Source organism: Struthio camelus, chromosome 19 (assembly GCF_040807025.1).
Source record: "Struthio camelus isolate bStrCam1 chromosome 19, bStrCam1.hap1, whole genome shotgun sequence".
In the NCBI taxonomy this organism is placed as follows: Eukaryota; Metazoa; Chordata; class Aves; order Struthioniformes; family Struthionidae; genus Struthio; species Struthio camelus.
In genome coordinates this window covers 4,713,377-4,739,898 of record NC_090960.1, presented here as the reverse complement: position 1 = coordinate 4,739,898, position 26,522 = coordinate 4,713,377, and the positions used below count along the sequence as shown (strand labels likewise).

The 26,522-nt window shown below is 39.8% G+C and overlaps 1 protein-coding gene across 25 annotated transcripts in view; it reads right to left on the bottom strand.

The window, feature by feature from the left end:
- Positions 1 to 270: 270 nt before the first annotated feature.
- PECAM1 (platelet and endothelial cell adhesion molecule 1) overlaps positions 271 to 26,522 on the bottom strand; it is a 39,192-nt gene continuing 12,940 nt past the window's right edge. For 6 of the 25 annotated variants that reach the window (XM_068913355.1, XM_068913357.1, XM_009678964.2 and 3 more), the window contains 9 exons: positions 23,457 to 23,738; positions 22,932 to 23,039; positions 22,053 to 22,080; positions 21,509 to 21,579; positions 20,694 to 20,750; positions 18,675 to 18,743; positions 14,045 to 14,101; positions 6,554 to 6,576; positions 271 to 1,868 (listed from right to left, as the gene is read on the bottom strand). In XM_068913355.1, coding sequence (XP_068769456.1) covers positions 1,839 to 1,868; positions 6,554 to 6,576; positions 14,045 to 14,101; positions 18,675 to 18,743; positions 20,694 to 20,750; positions 21,509 to 21,579; positions 22,053 to 22,080; positions 22,932 to 23,039; positions 23,457 to 23,738 — 725 coding nt within the window. In that variant the 3' untranslated portion in view covers positions 271 to 1,838. Of the gene's footprint in view, positions 1,869 to 6,553; positions 6,577 to 14,044; positions 14,102 to 16,359; positions 16,534 to 18,674; positions 18,744 to 20,693; positions 20,751 to 21,508; positions 21,580 to 22,052; positions 22,081 to 22,931; positions 23,040 to 23,456; positions 23,739 to 26,522 lie in introns of those variants that run through there. The other 19 variants (XM_068913368.1, XM_068913366.1, XM_068913370.1 and 16 more) reach the window with 7 other exon arrangements.

The following is a 26,522-nucleotide window of genomic DNA, read 5'->3' as shown; positions in this document are numbered from 1 at the left end:
ATGTACGCGGAAGACCTTTTACTTTAAGTAATTCCAAAGAGAACTTACGTGAATGCATGCTCACTCTTAAACCAATCCAGTGTGTTTATTTGGCTCATGACAACAGATCTAGGCACCTGGAATCACTTATTGCAGAGAAGACATCTTCCATACGTAAATTTATGCAACACATCACAGAGTGTATCTCTACAGTTCATCACTAAGAATAAACTTTACAGGCATTCACTTGTGAGCGGTCACTAACATGAACATGCAAGATCCAGTGCAAAGTTCAATTCAAAGATTTATTTATTAAAATGCCTTTTCACATTCCCTATAGTAACAAATTTGTATGGACACTGGTGGGATGCTAGAGTGAACATTTGCCAACAGAAGAGTGCTGTGAAGTAAGTTGTGAAAGGTTTATGATACAAACATTTTCATAGGGAACAATAAATTAAAGAGATACTAGCCAGTAACTGACACCAGAAAATGTAAATGTGTTTGGAATGAGGATATAAAACCCTTTTGTACTTCTTGCTGTTTTTGCGCCTTTGATGCAATGCATAAAGCAGTAACTATATATGTATATACAAATCCATGTCTTCTCTTCCATTATTTGCTAATTAAAATGAGAACCTTCTTACCTGTAGCCCAGATCTTGTAGTAATTTAATCTACAGTAAGAAAAAGAGAGCAATTGCAATGTCAGCGATCAATGGGTTGAAGGGTTGGGGGCAGCACTTTTTATTTTTCTATTTTCTTAAAACTAATGCAACTGAGATAAACATGATGAGATCCAAGTCCAGAACTGGATCCAGGCTAGCCCGAAGTTTAGAGCCAGGGTTTTACCGAAACCCTAATTTGAAATAGGATTCCAGCAATTGTTTTGGATTGAATGTGATCTTCAAAAGCCACGATAGTGGTTTACCATACTATAGAGAAAAAGGATAGATATGAAACGTAAGTACAACTGCAGATCTCTCCTAAAATCAAATGAATAAGGATTATATGTAACAGGATTTTCAGGCACAAACTCATTGACCTGAGTGTTGTATATCCAGCCACCAAAGACCTATATTTTGCATCATCCAAAATAACTGTGATGGGCAAGTATTCCTTGAAGAGCCATCACAAAAAACAACCAAAAAGCATTAGAACTTTTAGAGAGGAAAAGCAATTCAGCAAAGAACAAGGAATATTTGTGCCCCTACTGATAGAAGCACTTGGTAAAGCACTGAATCTCTGAATAGTTATTCAAGTTTTTAGAGATCCCAGTTTGCTCTTCCATTAGACCTGCCATTGCAGTGTAACATCCAAGCTAGCTATAAATTAGCTGGCTCCAAGACTTGTAGCAGTCCAGCTGCTGCAGCACAGGGAGCTCAGCACAAGCTGCAAGATCTTGTCAGAGCACATACATGGCTGGCCAGGCTGTGCTGAGCTCTGTTCTGCCACAGTAGTGTGTTACTGATAACCAAATTAACTAGTTTAAAGCAAGCTTAGATATCTAGGCATCACAGTAGTCACTGCACTGTAGAAATGTACTTCATCAGCTGTGGCTTCCCCTTCTATTTCCTCAGAGCATGATCAATTGGAGACTAGAGAGACAAAATTGCATTAGCAGGAGAAATTAAAGATGGGAAGCTAGGTCAGCGGTTTCCAGAGCCACTTTCCTATGAGAATTTTTATTTGTAATTTTTTCCCATTAAATGTTTTAGGAACATCTCTATGGACACCCCTGAGGAAATAAACTTTGAAAAGAAAAGCCTGGCAAACTCATAAACAGAGCTTTTGAAACAGCTGCAACATCTTCCATCTTGGTTTGCTTTCTTCCCCCAGTCGATGTTTGAGATGGCTGTTCTAAGTAGCATCACGAGGCCCTTGTATTCTCTGTTGGCAACAAGACCAAAAAAGAAAAAAAAAAGTATGAATATAAATGTCCCCCATCCTCTCCTGTCCTTTTTGTTCAACATAAAAACTTTAAATGTAACAACATATTCCTTAGAGCACTGTGCAATGAGCTAATAAATACTCGCAGTTCCCCAGGGAGACAGTCCTATTACCTTCATTGGATAAAAAGGAAGTAAGACAGTGGGAGATTTAGATTAACAATTCCAGACTGGCTTGCAACACAGTTAAGCACCAACATTTGTAACTGGGCACTTACTGAAAAAATTGGGTTCTTATGGGAACTGCTGGCACCCAACGGATCTGAAAGGCCCCTTCTTTACTAACGGATGCTAAATGCACAATGAGGCTCCCAACTTCAGTCCTACAACCTATGAAAACCTTTCCCCAAGAAGCATTTGGGGTATCCCAACAGTGAGTGATGCAGCACCCAACAGGCAGACACTGTGTTTCTACGAGAATCCTCTCCTTAGATCAGGCTCTCTATTCAGTATAGGAGGTCACAGAAACCTGGCACTGAGAACCACAAAAAGCAACGTGCAGATGGCAGAGCCATCTACACTAACCAATGGGAGATGTCAAGGAAAGTTCCCAAAATTCATAGACTTTACATTACATCACAGAAATAAGTCTATCCATTGAGGACTGGCAACTGTCAGGTCTTTCCTGACCTCAGCTGCCAAAGCAAGTCCTCCCACAAAAAGCTGCTAAGAGTACGTGGTGGCCTTTAACCTAATAGTTTAGTCTGTCAGCACCGAGGCGCCTAATTCCTTTTGTGGACTTACCCCCAAAGGATTTGCCCCATGACTCAGAGGCAGGAATTCCTGGTTTATAATTCAATGTTTATTTCAGAGGATCACCTTGTTTTCATATCCTGACTGCCTGAAATCTTCCCATAATATTAAATGGACACATCCTTCATCTTCATTTCCCTTCTGAAGTTATTGTGCCATGTTACTATGCACAGTTAAACACATGCCAGGTCCCGCTTCAGAGCTGGCTGCATTTTGCTGGCAAAGCGAAGCACTTCTTTTACCACAGAGAATTTATAAAACACTTTTGGGATCATTTGGTAAAGAGGAGAGAATACCTGAAAAAATAGACATTTCTCCACTTAGTTTGAAATTGGTCAGGTTTCTATCTCAGAGGGTACATTCTCAGGCTGTACAAAGAGGCAGCTGAAAGTACACTCTGTCCTGACTGAGACTGCCAGCCCACATATACGCCAGGACAAAATAAAACAAACAAACAAACACATCTAAGAGGTAATAGGGGAGGAGGAGATATGAAGTCAGAATGTACCGCTGAGGTAAATTCAGCACAATACCAATTAGTATTTGGCGAAGTGGCTATCTCATTGTTAAGATATTTCCTTCAATATGTTTTCAGAAACTGGGACCATTAAATAACTTAGAAAGATTGCCAGCTCTGATTTCAGGAAGGAAACCTCCTCCCAGTTCCTCTCTAAGTAATTCATTTCTTTTGCAAATACTTCCTATGGATGGCATTTAAGAGGCAAATTCCTGAAACAGATGAGAAAGAGGGAAGGAACTTCCAAACCAAAACTTTGGGCTCACTTCTAAATGTCCTGGAAGTCCAAGGCATTCAGGTTCAAGTTACTCTGGACTGCAAATCAGTTAGAGCCCATATCGCAATTAGACCTTTATAAAATTTAAATAATTCAGACTTTAACAGATAATGCGTTTTTCTAACACATCACCTTTCTTGACATCATACATTCAAACATTTCAATGAATCCGCGTAACACAACAGCTATTGTCAGCGCACAGTGTTTACTAAAAGCCCTGAGCTCAATTTGATCACGGTCTCACAGTGAAGATGGAGAGGAGTTCCTTTGTTTCCATGCTGAATTATATTTATTCTGACAGAAGCTACTCAGAGGCAAAAACATAGGATCAGGGCTAGTGCTCATTAAAATGATTTTCTTCATCTTTCTCTTCCATAGTGCAGTACTCTATTTTGTCTGTGACATCTGGAGGATCAAGGCATAATGGAGTAAGTTAATAAAGTTTATCTGAGGAGTGGGACCCACGCTGTTAGTTTAATTTCGAGAGAGAAAAGGACAGCAGGATCTGATGCCAAGTTTCCACCATTATTACTGAAGCAAAAAGGTTGCATGTCCTCCTGCCTCCGAAAAAAAAAAAAAAAAAAACTCTTAACAAAACACTAGCCTTTCTGCTGTGGTGCCCTTTGTCCCATAGACCCTTCTGGGATACCTATTGCTGCTTGGACAGAGTCAAATTCTACAGGCCTGTTGTCTGACAGCTCACTACAGCCAAGTAACCTATCCGGCATTTCATGTGATTAAGATGCCATGCCAATCAGCCCAGAGCCTGAAGGCCCCCTTTCACTCACAAGGTAAGGGAGCCGCAAATGTAAAGCAACTTCACCTCTGAACCAAATACTTCATTTGTTTGTAAAGGAGCAGAACAGCTGGAGAGGAAGTTTAAGCCACTTGATCAATTTAGAGGAGCATTTTCCTTTTGATGAGTAGGATCAACAGCTCCCACTCATTTGGTCCAAACCTCTGTGGTACATCAGAACTAAACATTGAGACAAAACAAGTTATAGAAAAAAAACTGCAACACAATAACGATAGAAAGCACCTTTTTAACTCCCTGACTCTTCTGTGCTCATCTACGTTGCCTGAAAAGTGCTGAGAAGCAATTGGGGGATGGGGGGGATGGAAAAATCTATAAAGAAATTTATTTGTCCAGTCCCAATGCAAATCACTTATCCGGAGCATTCAAAAGAGGGATGGTGCTGCTTTTTGTCACAGATTTTATTGGGAATAGAAGCAAGTATTCAAGAGGCAGAAAATGGGGAATTGTTTTTGCCACGTGTTTGGAAGCACTCATAATTCAAAAAAGGAACAGTTACTATATTAAGTACATGAGCAATATCTAAGGAGGGGGCACAGTGCCACAGATGTGAAGTGAGTAAGACTATTTCTAGGAAAACTCAGTAAGATGTGCAAGTGTTACAAAGCCAACTTTTCTTTGGGGTGCTTCTGACAATGGGACTAGCTTTATAGAGTATCTAGTCTTATTACTCTCAAACTCTCATTAACAGGAGTTTGTACAGACAACACAAGGAAAACACTGCCCTTGGTTGACACTTCTCCCTTCAACCTAGTATTATTTCACAGGTTGTCTGCTTTGGCAAGCTCTAATAGCCCAATTAATTAAGATGGAAGTGGGGCACTACATGGAGTAGTCACTGTCTTTTCACTGAAACAGCCTCATACTTCCATGGAGAAATTTTTGGCCACAGGAAAACAAAATGAAAACATCTTCATAGAGCTTTAGTCTTTCATCCAATGTCCTTTACAAATGCTGTAGGACATTTGTACAAAGGACAAAAAACTCCCCCCTCAGCCCACACCAGATGGCTACCACAGCCACTCTTGCCCATTTTTCCTTTGTGTTGGAAAGGGCCAAACTTTCTTCTGCCTGACTCTCCAAGGAGTGCCTGGTATAACCCAGAGGAGAGTAACTGGATTTATTTTTAGAGAACTGAGAGCAAGGAATAAAAACAAACCTTTAAACTAAGAGAGACAATGATACTATAAACCCTCCTGGCCTGTTAATATATGTCTGTTTATCGTAACACAATCTGTGACCTTCAGTGCTCTGCCAATGTCTGCAAATAATACAATGGGCTGCTTTTTTATCCCATGGGGATGTGAGTGCTGATGGAGCCTTTCAAAACTCAAATGGATGCCATAAGCTGACGTAGGCTGTGCTATTGTGATTCTTATTTATGAATCTCTCTCTCTCCCTCTCTCTCTCTTCTTTTTAAGTACAAGTTCCAAAGTCACAAAGTAGATGGCAGAAAAAAACACCTTGTCTGCCTGGTTTGAGGTTGGGTTAGATAATTTATCTAACTTTTATGAAAGTTCTCCAGAAATCTACGTTCCTTGCCTCTTAGATTTTTTGAGAGCAGACGAACAGCTCATTCAAGACAGTCAGTCTTTTTTTTTCCTCCCCCTATAAATACATTCTTTTCTCTGATTTGTTAGCCCTATAAAGCTGTTCACCGTATCGTTCACAACTTAGGAAGGACCTCACTTCTCCCAGTGGCCCAGTAACAGATGTACGTATGTCATGTGAGCAGGCACAAAGTGAGGAGATTCGCTAGCAGGAAATACACTATACATTTTCCAGAGAGAGCTCAGCAACAGCTCTCTGCCCCCAGCTGTATGTTAACAAGTTTAGCAGGTTCTCATAACTGAGCCTTGAATGCCTCAGCTCCAACAGGAGCCTGAAGCAAGTAGCAGCCACCCCCAACCCTGGGCCAATCTGACAGCGTGAATATATGCGATACATATCCTAAGCTGTACGGTTGTTTAACATACACGTTACTGGAAGATCAGTATTTGTCATCTACCTCCCATACTAGTGCTATCAAGTACCAGTCAATTCCATGACTCGTACAGCTGACCACACTATAAATGTATCACTGAAAGCCTGGCTAGAAAGAACGTATATGAAGGGGTTCGTCCAATAGCTACCAGTAAACAACAGTTGTGAACAACAAATAAATAATGAGAAATACGGCCATGTTTGAATGTTATTTCACTATAGGAACAGTAACCTCAATCCTATCTCCCTATCTTTAGTTGCTCACGTAAAATGCATACTTACAGAATGCCTGCTTTCCACAGAATCTGTAAAATAAAATATAATTCACAAATTACGAAATGGCACACTGCAGAATGATCAGTTTATGCTCCACAAAATGGCCTTTTATGCTTAATCTAACTTTTGTTTGTTCACTTTGGAATAATGTAATATTGCTACCTACGACTGAGGTTCAAGCTCTCGTCCTAAGAAGTATTCAAGCCCTAGCTTACTGCAAGTACATGGGTAGGACCAACCATTTCAAAGACCGTCTTGAACAGAAGTACATGTTTGACAGCCTTCCTGATTATGACTTACAGCAGAAGTCTGTCCAGTGTTAATAGCCTCTACTGAGAGCACAAACTGTTACCAGACAAAAAAGAATCTTCCTTTTAGAGGCAAGTTCTCATGAGCATTATACTTCCTTTTCCAATCCCTTGCCAGGAAAACAACGTGCTGCAGAAATCTGGTATACAATACAATTTTCAGAGACAAATAAGATCCCATGAAGACACCTGATATTTGATTAATAGAGAGATGCTTGTTCCCAGTGAAGGTCTGAGAGCCAGTGGGAAGTCTTTTCATTTAGGATCAGTGAACTTCAAAATTACACCTCAAACTTATTTTTAGAGTGAATTTACCTACTTAGAAGCTTCAGAGAATGCCTTCAAATACTAAAACATAAATATTTCTTTGACCTCTAAAAGTAAGACCAGTTAGGGACATGAGGAAAGTAACTCCTCTTTTAGAAGAGGACTGCGAGTTCAAAGTGTTCTTTTGTGTGGCCTGTTATTTCACACACGATAAAAGCAAGTGCTGAATCCTGAAGGCTATTTTCTTGGGAAGTATATCAAATTCAGCGGAGAGAGGTTGTGCCAGGGAAATTCATCTGACGTTCAAAGCACAGGATTCGGACTAGGGCTCTGGGCTAATCTTGGCAGTCATTTTCTCTATGAAGTTGGAAGACTCTCTTAATCTATGTTTATGATTATGTATTTTTAGAATTATAAATAACATTAACCCTCCCATAGGCAGAACACTTTAAATAATGTTTGAAAAGTGCTTTGAAATAAACAAATGAAGAATATTATGAAAAATACTATATGTTATTATGGCTATTAACAACTGTAAATAGGCCTTAATAAAGATCTAGAAAATCCCTTGACAGCCAGTATAAGTAACGAGAAAACTGAACAAAGGTGAATCTAATTTTGCAGTTAACAATGCTAATGTCTCTCTCTCCTTTATGATTACATCCGTGTGTATTTGTGTGCAGTTAAGCTCACACAGTTCATACCATCAGCATTTTTATAACATTAGGATCATGATTTTGCTCACTGAAAGCAACATCATAAACATAGCATACAATCGGGCTGCAATTTCTGAAACACAAAGAGACTACCAGAATGTACCAATCACTGTGCGCTATGAGTTCTCTCCAAAATAGTGCTGTCCACAACGTTTAGCCTAGCAAAAGGGTTAAAAACTCACGTGCCTGCAGGTGCATATTAGGTGCATAAACTTAATTTCGGTATGAAATTGATCCCAGTATGTTTGGCCAATTTGATAAGAAACAAAAGTTACATGGGAAACAGGTAAAAGATTGTTGTGTCTTGAGAGCAGACAGCACTGAACAAAAATGCCACTAACCCATTGCCACATCAAAGCTTGACTTTGAGTGGACAAAACTACATGTAAGGTTTATGAAGTGAGATATCAATGGACCACCGTTTAGGCCCATGTCACAATGCATTGTGCTTACAGGAAGAAGGAAATGAGAAATTCTGTATAAATTCCAAACTTCAAACGACGGGATGTTTGCTACTGCAAAGCTACTAGGTCAGAATAACAGATATTCCACCTCCATATAATCTATCACCCTGAATCAAAATAATGCGACTTTCTAGCCAAGGGTCATATCTCTGCCAGGGGAATATCACACGCTGTGTCCTTTGAAGGTGCTGCTCAAAGGCCATATGATTTTCAAAAGGTACCAACCAGGTAGGCCTGCATATATCCTCTAATGAAAGCACAATGACAGCTGGATGGTGCTTTTGCTAATTCTTCGCCAAGCCAATCTTTTCATAATCTTTTTTTTTTCCTTCTTGTTGTAAACACGCAGTATTTTTTACTCAAACTGAACTGATTTTACTGGGATGAGAGGGAACAGAGAGATTTTCAAATGAAACTTAGCATTCCCCTATTAATAAAAACAGGGAAACAGACATATGCTAGATTCAGAAAAATAGATCAAGCTTTCCTTCCATAGCAGTAGCAAACAAGGATTTAAATGTTTTGTTAAAGGAACCAGAGCAATAAATGACCTTACACTCCAGCATTCGTGACTTCTAAACATTACCAACTATAATACAGATGGGTACTTTTATGGATTCCTGATAGATTAAAATTCTTGTTACTGCCTTCTGTCGATGAGGTGGTTTTAAATTCAAAGAATATATTTTTACAAAGGAATACAATAGATGGATTTTCTGTAAAGAATGAACGCCAGCCCACGTGGCTTAGTAATTTCCTAGTGGCAACTACTGGAAACCGGGATCAGTAAGGCCCAAGGAAACGTCTGGATCACAAGCAGAGCTCAAACAGATTTTATTCACTTCTGGTGCATCGTATGGCAGTATGCTGTCATCCCCCTCTGCCTTGCCGTTCTCCACTGCCACAGGTTATGCAGAACAGAATATAGGCCTAAGCAGCTGCAGTTCACAATCCATCTCAAACACATCTTCAACAATGCTGAAAGCTAAGATGCTGGACTATCAGCTGAAGAAGCTGAACTGCAGGCGCATACTACATTCTGCCATGTCTTTTATAGGAGCAGTAGCTTTCAAGAGACAGGGAACCTTGGCAGGCAGATTGAGAACAGCATCTTACACAGGGACATGCACACGATTCTGCTTTGCATTTTAGGTTCAAGCAAGGTCAGAAGCTCCCTGCATATTTGCGTCTTACCGAAACCATCTGGCTTTGCCTCATTTTTGGCCAAAGCTATAGTCAGCCTTTAGCTCTGGAATCAATGTCTCACAGATCTACGTTTTGGTATAGAACCTGTCTTGAAATACTAAGATACGCAGCAATTTTATTTCGGACAAGGGAAAGATCATTTACATAATCTCAGATTGCATGCAGTTAAAACGTGCTCTTAAGGGCTAAGTTCTGAAGAAGATAATGAACTCCAAACCCTGTGAGTTTCCTTCATGCTGGACAAGGCTTTCAGTGGGAACTTCTGGTTGAGTACAGTTAAGCCTGAGGCCCAGTAGCAGGAAAGTATTTGAGCAGATTTCCTGATTACTGGAGCTGATTTCTAATAGCTTGTTCCAAACCACTGAATGCAATGGGGATTTCTCATGCCTCTTTCCACTGAGATATATTTATTTTTCCATAGTACATTGTTGGTTGCAGTAGGATTCTTAGAATTTCCTGTCTCGCCACCGTAGTTACCTCCAAGCAACCAATTCATTTTTCCAGACTTCGCAGCATAAAGGCTCTGCATTTTGTTTGCTATATTTCCCTTTTCCTGATGAAAAATTAAGAATAGAGAGCAGTTCTCTTGCAATAAGCCACTGGGAGTTCAACTCAGTGTACACCGAAATCAGAGCAAAACCTATCACTGCCTTCTGTGAACTTTGGATCTGATGCAGAACAAAAGCAGAGTTCACTGAAGGAGCAAGGATGTACTAATACACTGTTTTCCGCATGAAGGGCCCTGAAAAACATAAGGAAATCTGTGACCTGGATTGGCTCTAGTCTTCTCAGCAACATGAACTGTGCTACCCCAAGAACTGGGACCTGTGTCTAAGGAAGGGGTGCAGATGAGATGAAAAAACAGTAGAGAGATGCTTGGACTTCCTGCCCCTACTGCCCCTTGGGAGGCTCAAAGGTGTGATGCAAGTAAATCCTGCATCTAACAGAGCCTCCACCCTCCAGGAGCTCTTACCATTGACCTCTGTCTCAGGAACAACAGCAGCTGCCCTGCCTAGCCAGTTGGGATTCCAACACAGGCAAAGTAGGCAGCAAGGCCACGGTCATTTTACCACTTCTGGCGGTCTGCTGATTTAGACAATTAACTGTTTTGCTTGTGTCTCAGATTGTCTCTGTTCTGAACAAAAAGTAATGGCTCCGAGACTGGGCTGGATATTGCCCTGATACCCCTGACCTTTGAAAAGGTCAAATACTTTGACCTTTTCATAGAGTAACCAGAGAAAACAGTATTTTAAAGAAATAAGTTCATCCTGTTGGAGGTGGGGAACTTCTAGACAGAGGTGTCATTGCTCTGGCTGGCACTAATTGTGCCCCTTCCCCAATCTGGATTGCCATTTGGATGTGTAGCTGATGTCAGGTTTGATTTAAAGCTGAGACTGGAAGCTTTAGGTATTTTCTGTAAAATACTAAAGTAATAGCCTATTGATCTAGAGACGTTTTAAACCAATACCTGGATCAGCTTCCCAAACACCAAGTCTCCTTTCTTTGAATTAAATTACCATTCACCAAAAGTGCTAGGACGCTTTCACCTCCATGAGTTGCTTCCAGAGACAATACTGGCATGATCAGCATCCTCATTCCTCTCATTGTATCAGAGAAAATCTAGGATCCAACTAAGGAGATGGGATCCAACTAAGGAGATGACATTCTCTATCTGCAGTACTATTATTTGATTTTAAACCAAAATATTCCTGACTATGCTGCAATTTAACAAATGATTTGCTTCTCCCACAAAACCACGGTTTTGCTAACTCCATTGACATTCTCTGGCATTTGAAATGCACCTGTTTATGCAAAAAGACTGTGTCTCAGACAGCCTATCTTTAGCCTGTCTTTAATGTCTATCTTTAATGTAGTACCTCCTTATGCCTGGTATTCAGACTGAGGAAAGCAGCACAGTAGATAGGATGGGAAGTCTTTAACATGGTGTGGAAGAGATACTGAAATGATAGTAAGAGGAGATAGCACAGTCAATACAGGAAACCAAAAGGAAAAGGAATAACGGTAGATGCTCAGCACACTACCAAAGGCCTGGCACTTTGGAAAGGCCAGAGCATTATCTGCACTATGGACTCATATCCAAGATGAGTTGGTTACTGAGATGGCATCTGCCTTGTTGAGGACAGCAGCAAGAGTGGTCAGAAAAAGGGAGAGGAAAAATGTTTTGGCATCAGACATAACAACTACTGACAGCTCTTCAGCTTCCTCTCTAATGGACTAAAATCTTCATATGCACAGGCAACTCCCTGAAAAGTCATAATTGCTTATGAAGCACTCAATTAGTTCTAAGTGCAAAATCCCAAGCCACAAATCTGTCCTAAAAGCAGGTAATATTAAAAGGTTGCATAGGTCTTAGGTGTTATATCTTTCAAACAGTGTAGCCAACACCAACTTCCCAATTCATGTAGTTTCCCCAGAGGGCACATTTGTTCTAACCACTGACTTGCTGACATAGATTGTACTCTCAGGCACCAAAAATCTCCGAATAATCAAACCCAGTGAATATCATACCAGTAAAACACCTTCTGTGCCCACTAATAACGTTAATCATCTTTCAGAATTGGGCTTCAATGTACCTATATTCGTTATATAATGTACTTATATTAAGTATGAAAGATAAGTATGTTACTTATGAAGATACATCTATTTCCCAGGGATCTTCCATTGCATTTGTACTTTGCTACCTTGTCATACCATCATACAGCCTATCAAAAAACAAAGTAAATATTACATTTAAATAGAATGCAATGTAGCTATCCAAAGCAACTGCATAGCTATGTGATGCACTGCTTATCTATTTGAAACACTTTTCCTGTGTATCAGTCAGGAAAAACAGACGTGATTAAAACAATAAACTGTTAACTATGTTTCCAAGAATAACTGAAACTGTAGAATGTTATGTATAACAGAGCAGGTGGATTGTGAGATTAAGGAGTGCTTGCATATCATCTGGTTAATTCAGCCTAGTCTTTCAATCATGTCTCACTTTACCGCAGTTCCGGCCTTATGACAAGTACAGTTTTATAAGTGCTTTGAATTATAGCTCAACCACCCCATCCTTAAGTTTACGCTAGAACTCACAAAATGCCCTTTTAGTGTATAAAACTCCTTCTGCTCCGTCAAAAATGGGAAGGGTGAAAGGCATAATATTCAGCAGAAAACAAGGGGTTATGCAGTGAGTTTGTGCAGCTCACTGTAGGTCCAGTCCAAACTCACTGGAAGACTTTTGAGAACATTACTAACTCATTAGCCTTTGGGCTAGGCCCTGAAGTGAGCTGCCTTTTTCTCGTGATGCTGCCATGCTATCCTACAGGAAGTGCCTAAGCCTGCTCTTTGGTGTAAAGGATGTTCTGCTTTCTCTGCAAGACTGTGCAAAATGAGTACAAAGTTTAGGTTTAGCAGCAAGCTAGGTGTCAGGTTTCTGAAACTGTGTTCCCAGTGTTGTCACTGTCTAAATACATTGCCAGAAACAAATGACCTAATCTCTCTCCTAACGGAGATAAAACTGCCTTATAATTCCTCACAAGGGAAAATTAAGTAATGTTTTGTAAGTACCTGGAGATCCTCAGGAAAGATTCCTTAGAAACAGAAAACTGTGTTGGAGGGGGTTGGAAATCCCATATTAAATAGGAAAATAGCAAATTAAAACACAAAGAACGAAAAAATCAAACGTGGTATACAACAAAACCACTTGATAAGATGGATGGGGAATGGAAAGAAAAACTGACCAGTGTATAAGCCCTAATATTTACAAATCTAGACTTCCTAATACAAAGAGAGGGAAGAGAATCCTTTGATTTAGTCTTCAACAAGCCATGCAGAAGCACTCTTAACCTACTGTCTCTGAACGCGTTACTGCCAGAGCATTTATAGACAGTAATTGCCAGTAAGTTGCTCATGTCCACATACAAAAGTCTTTGTTAAATTCAGGAGCTGAGAGGGGTTAGTGTGGCTGGCACACACAGTCTGAGACAATTTTTGATAGCGCTTAAAACAAACAAGAAATCCACCCTGCTAAAGTGATTATCTTGTTTTCAAGTTTTTTAGTTTGTTGTTGGGAGCTTTAGGGATATTTCTAGGGTTATGTCCAAAAATAGTGTAATGTTTTACAACACTGGCAAGCATGCTTAACTAAGAAGAAAAAAAAAAGAAAAAGAAAAAGAAAAAAGTGTTCTGCATTAGCAGTTGGAGAGGGGTTTGAATCAGAACATAGCATCCTAATATAATTCCCAACAAGGCATGTTCAGTTCTAGATGTAGAGCCAAACTACTTGGCAGACACAGTGTGAATGGGCTGATAACCTCGCTGCATTAAGAATCACTGATTTATGAAAAACCATGAAGGTGCTGCACAGTTTACTCACACCTGTGATTTCTTAGCTGCTATTCAGGATGTTTCTGGGTGACCTGGATCTCTTTTTATGGCATTTATCTTCTAAACTAATCACTCACAAATCTATCCCCTAATCTCTACACAAATGCTTCCTTTATGTGTTTAATTTTTCACTAGCTTACTTACCATTATTAGCTTTTCTGATTTCACTATAAACTGTTTCAGTCCCCTTCTGTACAGGAGCTGGAAAATGTATTGGCACAGAATCAATTTATTTTCTTTTTTTGTTTGCCTTACAAAAAGCTCCTTAAACAAACAGAATACATTGTTTTACTTTCAGAGGAAGCAGGTACATAAGCAGCCTGTAGAGTCTATATGAAAAAGCACCTACCCCCCCTTCCCCAAACCCAGTGTGTATGGTTCTGGCAGAGAGATGTCCCTCCCTCTGCATGCAAAATGATGGTCAAGAGAGGCTTCCTCTCCTAAATTTGACTTAAACATTCTAATAAGCTTCTCAACTTAAATTGATGGTACTTTAGTTTACTAGAAACATCTTAGACCAGAAAAGAATTTCTCTGCTTGATTTAAAAGAGCTGTTTCTATTTGTTCCAAGGATTTAGGGATCCTAGATCTGAGCATATCTGTAACTTGGAATACCAACTACATTCCCTTTTGGTAACTGACCTGATTAAATCTTATAGTCCCAAAAATGATCTGATTCGCTGTTCTTTGTAAAACGTATCTAAAGAGTATTCTCATTTCACACTGCACAGCTTTTATCTATGTGCTTTCCAGGAAGGGTCTCCTCTCAGTTCCTCACCATAGCAGACTCTTCTATTAATGCACTTGGATCACATGGACATAGCAGGAAGGAAGGCAAAGAAGGCTTGTGGAATGATAGAAAGTAAGGGAAAAAAGCAGATAGAGAAGATTTATGCCTCCAAGGTCAGAGCATCATAACTGCAGGCACTTACACCAGTAGGAAAGGGGCTGAGCCTTGGCGAAAGGCCTGAAAAGCTCAAGAACTAAGTTTCCCTATGGCCAGTATAAGCACAGCTGTGGCCAGTAGGAGATTAGAACACTTTCCTTGGTTTCCTGAATGTTTCTAAACCGAAAATCTTTGGGTCACCAGAGTAAAGCAAACTGTTCCAGAACACTGTGCATTTAAAATATGTTTCTTCAGTTGGTATAAAGGCCCATGAAGGCAGGGCCAAAGAGCTTGCTGTTCAAGGACCTGAAGCATTTTAGAAACGTTCATTAGTTTCAGTGATAATCAGTTGCTTAGAAAACCTCAGAATTCTGTCCTAATAATGTGCCTAATAATGCCTTTCAAACTTGCAGTTTTGGCATGATTTTTTTTTCCCCCCAAAGAAAGTCTGAAGATCTTGAAGTACATTTCATATGCTATGCAGTACTGCTTAAGTTTCCAGTGAAGTCACGTGTAATCTTCTCATAATCTTAATGAGAGGTAGCTCATTTTGTTAGTAGCGCATTTGTTTAGCAGATTACAGTCCTAACTCTACTCCTGTTGACTTTGTGGAAAGACCTGGGGAGGTGTTTCTTTAGCTCGCTTTTTTTTTTTTTTCAGTGCCTTTTCATTAAATTTTGATATAATACCACGTTATTTATTTTGTTAACATTCCAAAAGTTGTCCCAGCACTGGAAAAACGCGCTAGGAGAAATGACTTGGCTAATCTGACATTTTGTTCCCACTGACTTTATAATGTTGCCACCCTGCAGATGAGTAATCAGCTACAAAAGTAAAAGGAGGAGCTTGTTCTTACTCACCCATGATTAGCAGTCTCCCTTCTCACTTTAGGGATATTTCCTAATCTTTCTTTAGCACTGGCCTTTCTTTTTCCTCGTATTAACAATAAAGGGACTAAAAATCATTGTGCCATCTTTTTACACAATTACGCTTTAGAAAAGATAAGTAAATTTATTTTTGTTAGGAACAGAGCCTCCATTTAATCATTCCATTTAATTATTCTCTAGAACCAGCAGCTTTTTAAATATCAAGGTAAGAACTAACCATGATTACCCCAAATAACAGCTGGGCTATGTAGTCCCAGCTCTGCCTCATTTTTGTCTAGCCTCTTCACCCCTACTTCACAAAAGGAGGTATCAAATTATTTCCACATGGAGGTTTCAAAATAAAGCAGTGAAACTCTGCTTCTAGCAAACTTATCACTAACACTGGAGCGAACCCCGGCTTTCGTTCTTCATACAGACGCACAGTACAGATAAAAGTTCTTGATGACCAGACTATTCACAACTAATACTGTGTTAAAAGAAAAAAAAAAAAAAACTTCAGAAAAATGACCTGATAGTGCAGAGATGGCTCAAAAACCAGGGTAAAAAAATCACTGTTTCCAAATGTAAATACTTCTTTACTGTCAAAGACGAGATGTATATCCTCTACAATTATGCAAGCTTGTTCTGAGATGGCATTTAGTTATTTCTGGTTACCAAAGATGACCCAAAGGTTCCTGTTATGGCTTAAGATATTCCAGTATTTATTGTAGTATTCTTTCACAATACACAAAACGTAATTCTCCTGCTTCTGAGATGAGAACGGCAGTATCACCGCTGACAACAGTGGCAACAGGAACAAATGAATGGGCAGGTAACATAATTTAAAGCTGGTCCTGGGCGATCAAGGAAATGCTGAGTTCCTAAAAAGGCAGAAGGAACAGACTCTGCATGCAGCCTGCTGGATGAGATGTGCATGTCCAGAGCAGAGGCAAGTGTGCTGTGTTTTGTCATTCAGAAAACAGGTGGAATCAAGAGATGTGATGAGTTTTAAAGACTGGGTTCTGGAGCTAAGTAATAATCGGAAGGGTCTGTTCCCTATCAAGTACTGGTCATAACACAAAAAGATAAGAAAGACTATTATGATTTGAAACAAAACTTGTGCAATAACATCAACGTGGTATAAGTATCAGCGACAGTCGTACAGCTGAAATATTTTTGCGGCTGTATATGATTATTGCAATGGCATATAAAGAAACTTGTGTTTGCTTCTCTTTGCCTGAAAATAAATCTAATCTTGTTCTCATCGCTACAGAAGGTGAAGAACTGGAGGGAAAAAAAAAATCTTGCAACTTGGCTTCATACAGTTCCTTCCATTCAGGCAGCATCATCAAGATGCTCTGAAAGATTAGCACATTAAATACTTGCAGTGCAGTTGCCATTTACATAACCAAAGCTTGCATTTGCTAAGCAGTCACTTGTGTCCTGGGTACACCACAAGAAATAGATTAGGAAGCTGTTAACAACTCTATATATTTGAAGCATAGTCCAGTCTTACAGAACAGATTTATGTACTGAATGTCATTTATGTCTGTAACATGAGTTAGCATTCAGTTACATTATCTGTTCCCATTTTCACACTATCTTTTAAACATTGTTTTGCCCATTTTAACTGGATTCAGTTATGATGGAAGTCTACATAGCACAGACTCTTAGTACTCAGTCCACTATACTGGAACAGCATTATACCAGGAATGGGATGAAAAGACTGTTTTTAGAGATGCTGATCTTGCATTTAATAGCGATCTCCATTTCACTTGTCATATGCTAGAATATCTTTACCATTCTACACCTTTGTACTGCACAGTACACACTGAGAAACATTTAGAACAACCAGCAAATGTATTAGTCCTGTTCTGAAAGACAGTACTACCATTTTATCTGAGCGCAGGACTTAGCAGAGGCGGATAGATAGCATGCTTAGAATACAGGGAAACCACTGTGATGAAAGACACCAGCTTATGAGGAAACAGAATAAGGACAGGAAGACTAGCTGTTCTGGAAGAGCTTGGCTGCCAACCTTGAAGAGCAAGCACATTTGCCCAAATGTTTGTATTACTAACTAAACAAGAATGCCTTTGGTCTCTGACATAAGTGAGTGTCCCTTCCTACCAGGAAACAGCAAATTTGTCCATTTCTTCCTCAGTCTGCTTCTCATCCAGTTAAAACAGAGAAGCCAGGGCATAGCATAAACGTCTCTCATGGGTTTTAGTCACTCTTAGCGATTTGAACCTTTTTTGTAAATTTCTGAATGATTTAACAGCTTTCAGCACAAGGGCATAATGATCACGGTTCTCCAGATGACAGAAAATGACTGAAATATGCATTCTGATGTTGAGAATAGATTTCAGTGACTGTTCCGCCTTCAAGGTTGCAGACACATACTTCAGACTCATGCTATAAGCTTTGGATTCTGTCACTGCAGCTGCTGTGACAGCAGGAGGCCAAAGTTATCTGGGCATCGATATTTTCATCATTTCTCTATTTGATACACCACAAAATTCAGGATGGTTTCCAAACCTCTCCAGACTGAGAGACTAAACACACTCTTTTCTTTCTCCTTTCTCTATCACAAGTGGATCACAGCTTTGACCCTTCGGCCAGTTCCTTTATAAAGGGAGGAAATTCCTCTGCTTTCTGTTCTACCCTGTGCATATCCTCAAATGCCTCTCAATTTAACTTGGATTCTATAAAAGATCCACAGCAGGCTGCCTTCTGCTCAGAGCCATAGTTCCAGCAGGGAGTACTGCCCTGCACAGATCTCATGGAAGGGAAGGGCAGGTGCACAAGAGGATCACAAGGGAAGAAGGGTTGCACTGAATAACAGCACGGTTGCCACAGTATCATGTAGATTAAGGAGAGCTATTAGCATGAAACTGTGATGCACACCCCACGCAACCTGCTCTTACTCCCACAGACGCCAGTGTCGCATCAGTGGCAGGGAACAATAACGTGTCCAGAGATACTCCCAAAATATAACCATAGAGGCCAGACAGTTTATTACCTCTGTGAGGATCGAGCGTCGATACTTCAACTTCAGTGTACTCCACCTCAGCACTCTCAAGGTCAGGTCCTGCCCCAAAAATATCAAGAAGATGTTTCTGTGTAGCACTGCATGTTTTGAGCTATGGGCCTGATCCTGCTGCCACTGAAATCAATGGACAAGTCCTCATTGACTTTGATAGCTGCAGGATCAGGCCCTACTTATGGCAGACGTAAGTTACTCTGCTAAGAGGTGTGAGGCCTACCCATGCCTGAGGCTCATCCCTATCTGACTCAAGCCACATTTCTGAAACTGTGACCTGTGAATTTTACCCGAATTCTTTTACCTGAATTTTACTGAATTCTTAGAACCTTCGAAAGTGGCACAATACAAACGAAGCAGGGGATTATGAGAGACTCTCCCATATTCCTGCTCCAGCTCTTCTTCATCTTTTGTCTTCCTGTTCTTTCCTTTTTCTCTCCCTGAAATTACTTTCTCTTTTTCCCTAGCTGCTGTGGCAGGACACACCCTAGTCTCTACTCTTCTCATATTCAAAGCCTTTCCTGAGTCTTCCATGGCCTCCCTCATCTCCTCTCATCCTCTGAAGTTCTGCTTTGCCAAGAAGCAATTTCAGCACTTCTCTCTTGCATGGCCCTTCAAGCTCTCCATAGAACATCTACAATGGCAACCCATCCTCCTCCTCAAAATGCTCCTCTGCTACAACGCCCACAAAAAAGTCTGACGGTGATTAGACAGTTTGTTTACTAAGACTATTGGCTGACCAGTACTGGCCAGCTGGCTACAAAGGACACAATAAATAACCGTTGCCTTCTGTTCTGCCTTTTGCTTAGAGTGAAGACGGATTTCTACTGGATTCCTAAAGACTGGAAGGGACAGCCACAGTAATACAGACTGGAATCCTGAAGAACTGCCTGTGGACTTGCTTAAAACAGAAATTAGAGAAAGATCCAATGATTAGAACAGAAGAGTTTTGGAGCAGCCTTTCAGTAGCACTAGTGAGAGACAAAAGAAAAACAAAACAAAAAACAGCGTTTAAGAAGCCATATTAGTTAAAAACAAAGTTTAAAGGGCATGCTTCCTATAACAGCAATGACCCTGGAGAACTAGTATAGCCGTATGTTCCTATGTTTCTGGTGTTTGTGTCTTCCACGCGAGTGACTCTCTCCAGTTCTAATTTGACTTATTTAGATCACAATGGGATAAGCTCCATGCACCAAACGCAGGCTCTTTCCTCTTGCTTGGACACAAACGCAGAACAGATGCTCTTATTTTTAGAGGCATTATGAATAACAGCCTTGGTTTTCACATCTGGTAGAAACCTGCAACAGTTTAGTGAAGCTGCCCAATCCATAGCCGTCAGGACTGATGCCATTTACTTCCAACACACATGCGGATTATTAGACCACAGCCACTTTCATTGGAAACAAGTAGGATACAATGGAAAAAACAAGAGCCACTGAGCTACTGTTTACAAAGTTTGTTTCCAAGCTTTCCTGTGAAATTAACTTAGCGCAGCTCCTTTCTCTTAGTTTTGTGATAAAATGCTGCCTTGCACACTGAGAGTTGTATCACAAATTATCCAAAGGAGGTTCCTGCCACCTCTTTCCTACTATGTTGCACACAGGTTTATGGAGGAATCTAGTTCTGTAATCTGGATTAATTTTGGATTAATCTGAACTTCTGTTACACCAATACATTTCCATCTACCTTTTGACTCATCGTCAAAGAGACGACCAAGGCAACATGTATTCTAAAACATCAGAAATTGCATCTGATCCATCAGAACACTTTCACATCAGTACAAAACAAAAGCATTCGGGACAAGTATGCTTTCAGATGGTAACACCCACATATGTAAATACTATTCTTTAACTAAATAGCCAAGGAAAGAGTTTTCCTCATTATCCTTAATAACAGGATAGGACTGGACTTTCAAGTCTTGATTGCTACCATCAGAAAAATCACAACTTTCATTCATAAAGTAATTTAAAATCTACTGTTTAAAAAGTATGCAATTACCTTTATTTTCATCTGTTGATTTCATGTGATTTTCACCATCTTCAATGTAACCTGATCCTAAAATATTCAAGCAAAAGTTGAGCGGACAGAATATTTACTATAGGCAATCAAATGAATGAGTTACACCTTTCTCATTAAAACAAAGCTATAACTCCTATTGTCACAATGTTTATTTACATATGAGAAATTCTGCCCTTAGATTCACGTCCATGACAGTCCTATAACACAGATGGGAAGAGTGTGGCTTTTTCAAATGATCAGCCAAAAAAAAAAAAAAAACCACCAAACAACAAAAAAAACAACTTTGTTCGCATCAGGTGTTCTAAACATGCCCACCTATCTTTGTAAAGCGGATGGAAATACTGGAATAAGAGGTGCTAACTAGTGGCAAGTTAATACAGCTATTCTGTGGCCAGAACATAGGACTAGATGCCACAACTTCTCAAATTTCTTCTCTGAAATCATGTTCTTGCGGCTGTGCCAACACTCTCAAAAACAGCTCAAAAACATTTTTCAAATTACTCAAAAAAGTAATTTTCTTTTACCATGGTTTATCCATCTGTAATACTGGTAACTAATTGCCTGGTAGAAGTGACTGGGCAGACTCATAAACTAAACTTTGTGTAAGATGTGCTCATGAAAAGCTATGCAATGACAATATGACAGAAGATACGTGGGAGAATGTTAATGGCATTCCTACGCGTTCCCAAAAAAACTGGGCCCTATCCAAATCACAACTATGCAAGCCCAAAACTTTAAATAAATGTTTGTTAATGAAGCCAACTCATCAAATAGTCTTCCGAAAAATATCCTACCAGAATAATAGTCCCCATCATTGTTCTGTCTTGTCAGTTTTTCACTTGTCAGGTTTGCAGCCAAGGCAGATCTGAAAAGTAAGCCAATAAAAGTTGATGTAATTATCCAAAACAGGCAATAAAAATAACAAATGATGATATGCAAAGCTGAGTCATTGTCTGTGCTGACTACCATATCTCCTTAACTATTAAAGTTAATGAAAATTTTGCCTCCATCTTTAAGAAAAGCACAAGCAAGCTCTAAGATCAAAAGTGGTCCCTCTAGCATTATTCTGCTTGAAGACTTCCGAGTTTTTAATTCCATATCTGAATGTATTCAGATGTAGGCCTGACATTCCTCTACTCCTCTTAGCTGATCTTTTTCTGTTTTTAGAATATTTCCTCATCCTGTTGTTGTAAGTTTGCAGGTGGTGTATGAAGCACACAGCCACAATCACGTATTGTCTGCAGGTGTGTGCCATGACAAAATATATTCATATGGAGGAAGGCCTCCGGCCCTTTAAACAAAAATAGTCCAGCATTATTGGAAGGTTAGCCATCTTACCCAGACATCTCCACGGATGGTCTTTTAGCTTGACAAAGAAAAATAAGAGCCGTTATTAATAAATTGCATAAGCAAGAGAATTTTAAGATGAAAATCAAAAGAGAATATAATGATTATCTACCAAAGTCAGAATACTTTCTGTTGGCTATCACAAAATTAATTACCTAGTATTCTATGTCCTGTTTATCACCCAGGTCCCTGAAATGTCTCTTTTGCAGGGAAGCTATGACCTCAAACCCCAAGCTTCAGACAAGTCAATTTACGCAGTCTGGGATTCCCAGATACTCCAAATTTTCCCAAACATTTTGCAACATGCTGCATCTCTCATGATGAACATTTAAAACAGATTCACTAATTTTCTGAAAGAACAAAATCTGAAAGAGTACCTTAACGAAAAAGGATAAATCCTTACGTGAAATTGCATTTGGGTGTAAGGAAAAAAAAGCAATCTTAAGTTGCCTCATAAGAGCTAGAAAATTACCTCAACTATCCCTGAATCAAATCATCGTAGCTCCATACCGGTTCAAAAAACAACCCCTCGGGCCCTCATCTGCCTCTACACTGCAAGAAACTGAATTCCAGACCTGGGCTTGCATCCGAACAGCGGAATTCTGACCTATCTCTAAGAACTTTTTCTTCTCCTAGTGCCTTTCCAGCACCATTGGCTAAATGTTCCCATTCTGCTCAGGGTACCTGGAAAGCCTCAGCATGCTTGCAGCTTAACCTGGGCCACCTCACACATTTTTAAGTAGATTCTGCTGCTTTTAAAACTGTATCTCCCGAAGCTTCATCCTCACAGGCCTTTGCTCCTGAAGCAAATGCAAGGCTTAAGCTATAATGCATTCATCACCCAAGAAAGAGAAGAGAATCATTTATTACCCGTTTTCTTCTTAAACAAAAACCACCATAAAGCGAGAGCTATTGCTCCTGCAATAGGTATTAGGACAAATGCAGCAATGACTCCTTTCTGCCAAGCCGCTAAGATGACTGGAAACAAGAAAGACATGTTTATAAGTATGTACAGTGGCAGGCTATCGTTATCAACTTCTGCAGTTCCTGAGCTTTCACTTTACTACAAACAGGCCCTCTTAAGCGCTGGGGGAGAACTTTAATGAGGCTTGCACGCAGAATTCACTAGTGAGCCTTTCCCCTGTGACAGACAACTTCTCAGCACAATAAATGGTTGCTTTTAGCTTCTGCATTTGGCTACCTTGGCTTTTGAGCATCCCTTAAACTGTTCTACATAGGTAAGGCAGCTCTGCTTATAAATGATTCTCTCTGTTTAACTTTTGACAACGGTGAAAGAAAAACACGTGAGAGAAGTACACTCGGTAACATCCCAAATAACATGACCCTCACTTGCCATGATGACAGAGCATACAGCTAATCATAAGGGTAACTTACCACTGATGGTTATTGGATGGCTCTTCACATGCACATTAGCTCGATTAGAAGCCATGCAGTAATATGTCCCCGTGTCCTCTCTGCTCATTGCTTCCTTGCGCCACAAGATTCTGTCTGCATTCTCACTTGTTTCATATAAAAGGACTTCATGATCAGTTTTTCTAAAAATCTTGAAGTGAATTGGCCATGATCCTTCTTTCACAGAACAGAGAAAAGCAGTCTCACTGCCATCCTCTACTTCCCCATAAGGATTACTGCCCAAGCTGGCATTCCTGATTGGCACTACAGAAGACAAAGAAAAAAAAATCTGCACTATGAAAAATAGCTTTGATGATAACATACCGTACTGTAGAAATACTTGCTTTAACGTAAGTTTTCCTTAGCTCAACAGAGACTGAATGCATAGCGCTCACGTTTTTGAACAGTCTCTGCCAGACAGCACTGTCTAGTAAATATTTTTGTACACCCAGAAATACACAGGCACCATGAAGAAACTAAGCAGACACAGAAGTAAACTATATCCATTTGCACAGAAGTCAATCAGTAACTTTTCTTAAATTTCTGTGGATCCCCATTTGGCCCCAACCTAGAAACAATCTACATTATTTTCAGAAATAACACACCGAACAGTTCAGTGGTGCAAAAATTACAGCTCAGTTTATATAGTGATGCTTACATAGTTATGTAGAGTCGTGCTATTTTACACTAACTGTATTATATCTGTTTTGTAACATTTAATATACAGTAGTGAACATCAACAGATACTGGATGAAATTCTTCAAAGGCATACGCAAGCCACAAATTTTAAGGGGTTATAGGATACAGCAAACAAAACAAGAGAAGTTAGTCTGCGCTTTAACAAGCTGTAAGAGTAGGAGTAGCCAAAATACAGTTTTTAGGTTTGCTGGTCTACAAATTAAGTATATTAGTATATACATAGCTACATCAGGAGAAGATGCATATCAGCATTTATAATTACGTAAGAAAGAAAATGCATACACAGTTAAGACTTCTTACGATGCAAGACATGTAGAATGTTAGTACCTTCATTAAACGCTTAGGATATGAAGCAAATGTTTTTGCCAACAATCACTAAACAAAATTTCTCTGGAAAGATTTTAAATATGAATGGGGCAAGGTCACAAATAACACAAAGCAGATGTAAAAGAGAAGTCATTAAGGCAACACTGGTAGAGAAGCAGACACAGGAAGCCAATGCTGATATAAAAAGATGCTACTCATGAAAGTTGTATTGGTATTAGATAGGAAGCAGGAAGTTAGGATTTAGATGTAAGATGTGGGTCACTAGGACTGATCCCATGACCATGATAGGACTTCTCCATCAGACATAGGTCTTTTTTCAGATTCTGTCCCCAGAAAGCGACAGAATACAAAGAATTCACAGAAACCACCTTGGGAAAGACTGACTCTGCAGAAGGTTGGCTCACCAGGCCCCAAACCATGATTTTCTATTCAGAACTTCCAAACAGCGTCACCATATTTCCCGAACTACCACCTCTAACAGCTGGGATACATCCCAACAGTCCCACCAAATGTGTGTAAGCTACTAGACAAACATCCATTTGTTAACAGTTGAAGATTACGCTTCGTATCGATCTATTCGTTACTCGTTATTTTAAGTCACCTTGACTTTAAATCTTAATGGATACATCTCTTCATAGAATGGGTACTTCTCTTCTCTTTCATCATTCATCTTCTCTCTAGTGTCAGCAAAGCACGTCCTGGTGAAACTGATGAACTTAAGACACTCTCCAACCTCTAGAGACTAGCAAATGCACATATAGCAATTCAAGGTCTGTTTAGGGGCTTAGAGAGTGGAGAGCACGTCCTTCAAACGTGCAATAGCCCAACCGACATAGAAGAAAAGCAGCAGTTCAGGATGAATCTGCTCTAGTCACATACAACCCAACATCAGAACTTACACTTCTTCAGCAAACTCGGAGAAAAAACAGCCTGTTAAATGCAAGCTCATCTTTTTTCAAACCAAAACAATTTGGATTCAGGCCAGAACACAACATTGAAAATACGCTGGTAGCGAAAGATTTCCTCCTCTTTTCAATATGGAAAGAATAATAGACTTCTGCTCTGGTCTGGGATTACTTGGCAGTACTCAGGTTCGGTAAACCTAAAATACTGCTGATACATGCAAGAAAAGTAGCAAGGATCAAAGGAAATGGGTTAAAATGGCTCTGCAAGTGGATCCTCCATCACTAGTTCCATTGCTTACCAACTTATCACTAGTTCCCTTGCTTTCCAAGTTCCAAAGAAATCAGTTCCTGCTCCAGCCTTTTCCAGTAGCTGTACACAGTTACTATCTGGCTGAATGACACGGACATAAGTACCAGCAACATGCAGTGGATACATGTAGCTCTACTTATCTTTCACCACATATTGCCATACCACTACCTTAATCGTCAAATGTTTGGACAACATCAGCATATCATAAACGTGTGATGAAGAACTACCAGCTCTAAACCTAAGTGAAGTAGAGGTGACATTACTGAGCAGAAAAACATTCTGAAGAGGTTACAGATAAAATTGTATTTCCTTTAATAAAAGGTCAATACCTACAATTAGTCAGTTCCTTCTGTAGATGGAGCAGCAGCCACAAGCAACGTTTTCTTTACTTCCAGTTGGGTAGGAGGCAATTTTTTCTACTTACATCACTCATTATTCAAGACAAACCACAACAAGACTACATGCTTTGACATGAAGCCTGCAACTGTTAGAAACCTTCATCTAGTATAGAAGGCTTCAGTAGGCTTCCTCAAACACTCTGTAATCTACAATTATTTCTCACAGCTTTTCAATTTAAATTCAAGGTCCAATCCATATCTTGGGTACAGCATAACCAAGAAGCTTCTTTCAGTCCCACAGCAAAGCCTGTTGTTGACAAATAAGCTCTTTGGGCACACCAGGAAATGACTGTCATGGGGTAGAACATATCTAAATCAGTGACAGAATTTTCTTGAGTCAACCCTTTGAACCACTAGGAGCTAAACCAGGAATTATCACTCCAAGCCTCAATACCATCTGCTCTGAGCG